General features: G+C 52.2%; 1 protein-coding gene across 1 annotated transcript in view; it reads right to left on the reverse strand.

Annotated features, from left to right (window-relative positions):
- Positions 1-385: 385 nt before the first annotated feature.
- The window catches only part of LOC102038604 (protocadherin gamma-A2), a 9,921-nt gene continuing 7,592 nt past the window's right edge, over positions 386-2,714 (reverse strand). The window contains exons 5-8 of the mRNA XM_031065497.1: positions 2,087-2,677; positions 1,778-1,892; positions 1,376-1,498; positions 386-510 (exon numbers count right to left, since the gene is read on the reverse strand). Of these exons, the coding sequence (XP_030921357.1) occupies positions 386-510; positions 1,376-1,498; positions 1,778-1,892; positions 2,087-2,677 (954 nt within the window). The remainder of the gene's footprint in view (positions 511-1,375; positions 1,499-1,777; positions 1,893-2,086; positions 2,678-2,714) is intronic.

The raw sequence follows: 2,714 nt of genomic DNA on the forward strand, positions 1-2,714 counted from the left end.
AGCGCCTGGTCGAAAACCTGCCTTAGGGCTGTTGTTGCTGTCATCAACAACTCGTGCTACGTCGGCTTTTCCGACTTTTCCGAATTTTTACGCACATACAAGGATAAAATTACCGAAATTCCGGCATTCGTCGTCTGTCACCCGCAGAACCGCTCGGCTCTCACGGGGAAATGAAAAGGGGACGAGGATGCTTGATAAGGGAGCGTCAGGCACCCTGAGAAAACCCAGCTGTGACACAGCGCCCAGGTGTCATCCCACAATAGACACTGATAAGGAAGGCAAAAACCGGGCTGGAAATCAGCGCCCCGCGTTCATTCGGTTATGGAGGCTCCCAAAGCCTTGCAGAACTGGCTCGGAAACTTGCGGCGGGTTATTTGTTACCCCGCTATTGTGGGGGCTGAGCTCGTAGGAGCTGCAAGCCACCCGCATCAGCGCTGGACAGCGACATTCGCCAGAACGAGAGGGATCTCGACTCTGCCTGCGTGTCCTCGCCCCGCACAATCCTAAAAGCTGCCGTGAGCACAAGGGATCCACCCAGAGATGCAGCAGTTCGGCGTTTACATGAAGAGTCGGCAATATCGAAAGAATCGGCGCAATCTGTCCTATCTACATGCTCAGCTATTTCCTTTTCTCCTGATTAATCGTTGCCAAAAGATAAAGTTTATCAGCGCTATTTATCATTCTTATCACCTGTCCACAGAATGTGATAAAAGTTCACATAGTGTTCACATGTGATAGAGTTTCACACAAATAAAATCCAATATGAGTCATCTAACGTTCCCGAAGCACTTCTTTTCTCATAGAAAACCAAATCCCAATTGTCTTTCTTTTTTACATATAATCTAAAACCAAGAAAATCCACAGCTCTCTTTGACCCAAATCTTGAAATAGTCTTCAGCGACTTATTTCTCTGAAATAAACTCTGAATCCTTTTCCCAACCACTGTAAGTTCTGAATCCTTTTTCCAATCACTGCCTATTTTAGGTTTTTCCTACACGCGATTTCTCAGCGTGGGGACCACAGTTCTTAAGTAATTTCCCTCCCTATGTATGAGGGCACACACCACCCGTACCAGAGTACCTTCTCCGTTTAATCCCAGCAGTACTGGGATGGCCAAGCAGCGGAGAGATGAGTAGAAAAGAGATTTTAGGAAAGGCATGAAAGACAGAACATTTCCATCTATTATTTCGATTAATCTGCAGACATTACATCTCCTCCACCTTGATGGGAAGCCTGAATATTGCAGACGATGCTTCAGAGCACCTGAAAGCGCCATTTTGAGGAAGAGGAGTGAAAAAGTACAACAGCTAAGGGGGAAGACGCCTTCCCCTGCACCAGGAATCCCTCCGGGGACTGGTTCAAGCCAAATTCCAGCCTGAGCCGCTCACATCGGCATTTTCCCTGACTCCACTCCGGGGAAGCCGGTGGCAGCGGGGAAAAAAAAGGTCCTTCGGCTCGATGCCAGTCTTGGAGCTGCACTGAAGCACCAGCTCCGACCCTACAGATGGAGGGGAAAAGTTGAGTTACGGCTGTACACAACACCTTCTGTTAAAGGGGTTCAGAGCGCTAAAGAACCGAGCTTGCCAGAAAAGGAGAGAACTCCAGCGTAGCTGTCCCCACTGAGTAAACACTCCGGGATAGATCACACATCATTATCACATGAAAGCGCCCAAATGTGGCTGAGACAATTAGTGGTCACTAGACTCAGGCGAAAAGGTTATCTCAGCTTCAGGCTCCACTACACTTTTGGTCCCGCTCCACCCCGAGTCCACCTCACCACTCCAGTTCGGTGAAACTCGCAGCTGTCTCTGTCTGTCCTTCTCCAGGACAGACAGAAGTACTGACAACATTTGCGTCGCTCCTCGGGGAAAATCAGCAACTTGCGGATAAGACTTGGCAGGTCAAAAGGATGAGTCAAGATCTCAAGTACACCCCCACTCACTCACATCCTCACGCCCCTGAGCTAGTGAGCAGGGCGCCGGCACGTTCAGATCTGCCGGTTCCCCACTGGTCACCCACAGCAGAACAGAGGGAAAAAAAAGATTCACAAAAATTCACTGAGAGGGAGCGTAGGACAGAAGCTCACCTGTGTCGAGCTCCCAGGGCTAGGAGGGTCCTTCCCAGAAGGAGTGCCTGAGCCGAGATCGGCGGACAGGACACCGGCAGACAAGGCTGCCGCCCCTGGTCTGAGGAACGTGAAGTCCTTCTGCCCCGACTCGGAGGCTAAACAAACCTCGTAGGAATAGGGCAAGGGCAGCGTGCTGCTGCAGTAGTTGTACGGTGCTTTTGAGCCCAAGGTGGAATACAGTTCCTTATCAGAAGTTATAAAAATGGGAGGGCTCCTCGACTGTCGACATTTAAAGAAAAAAACAAAAATGACTGTGGAAACGAATAATAAGGACACGACGGAGAGCGACACAACAAGAATGAGGTTCAGATCAGACGTCAGGAGAGATACAGCGTCTCTGTCGCTCAGCTCCGGCAGCGCCTCCCGCAAGCTGCCGCCCAGCAGCACGTGCAGCGTGGCCGTGGCCGAGAGCGCCGGCTGCCCGTGGTCCTTCACCAGGGCCACCAGGCGCTGCTTGGCCGCGTCCCGCTCGGCCACGGCGCGCGCCGTGCGCACCTCGCCGCTGTGCAGCCCCACGCGGAACAGCGCCGGCTCCGACGCCTGCACCAGCTCGTAGGACAGCCACGCGTTGCGCCCCGCGTCCGCG

Source organism: Geospiza fortis, unplaced genomic scaffold (genome assembly GCF_000277835.1).
Source record: "Geospiza fortis unplaced genomic scaffold, GeoFor_1.0 scaffold1636, whole genome shotgun sequence".
NCBI lineage: Eukaryota > Metazoa > Chordata > Aves > Passeriformes > Thraupidae > Geospiza > Geospiza fortis.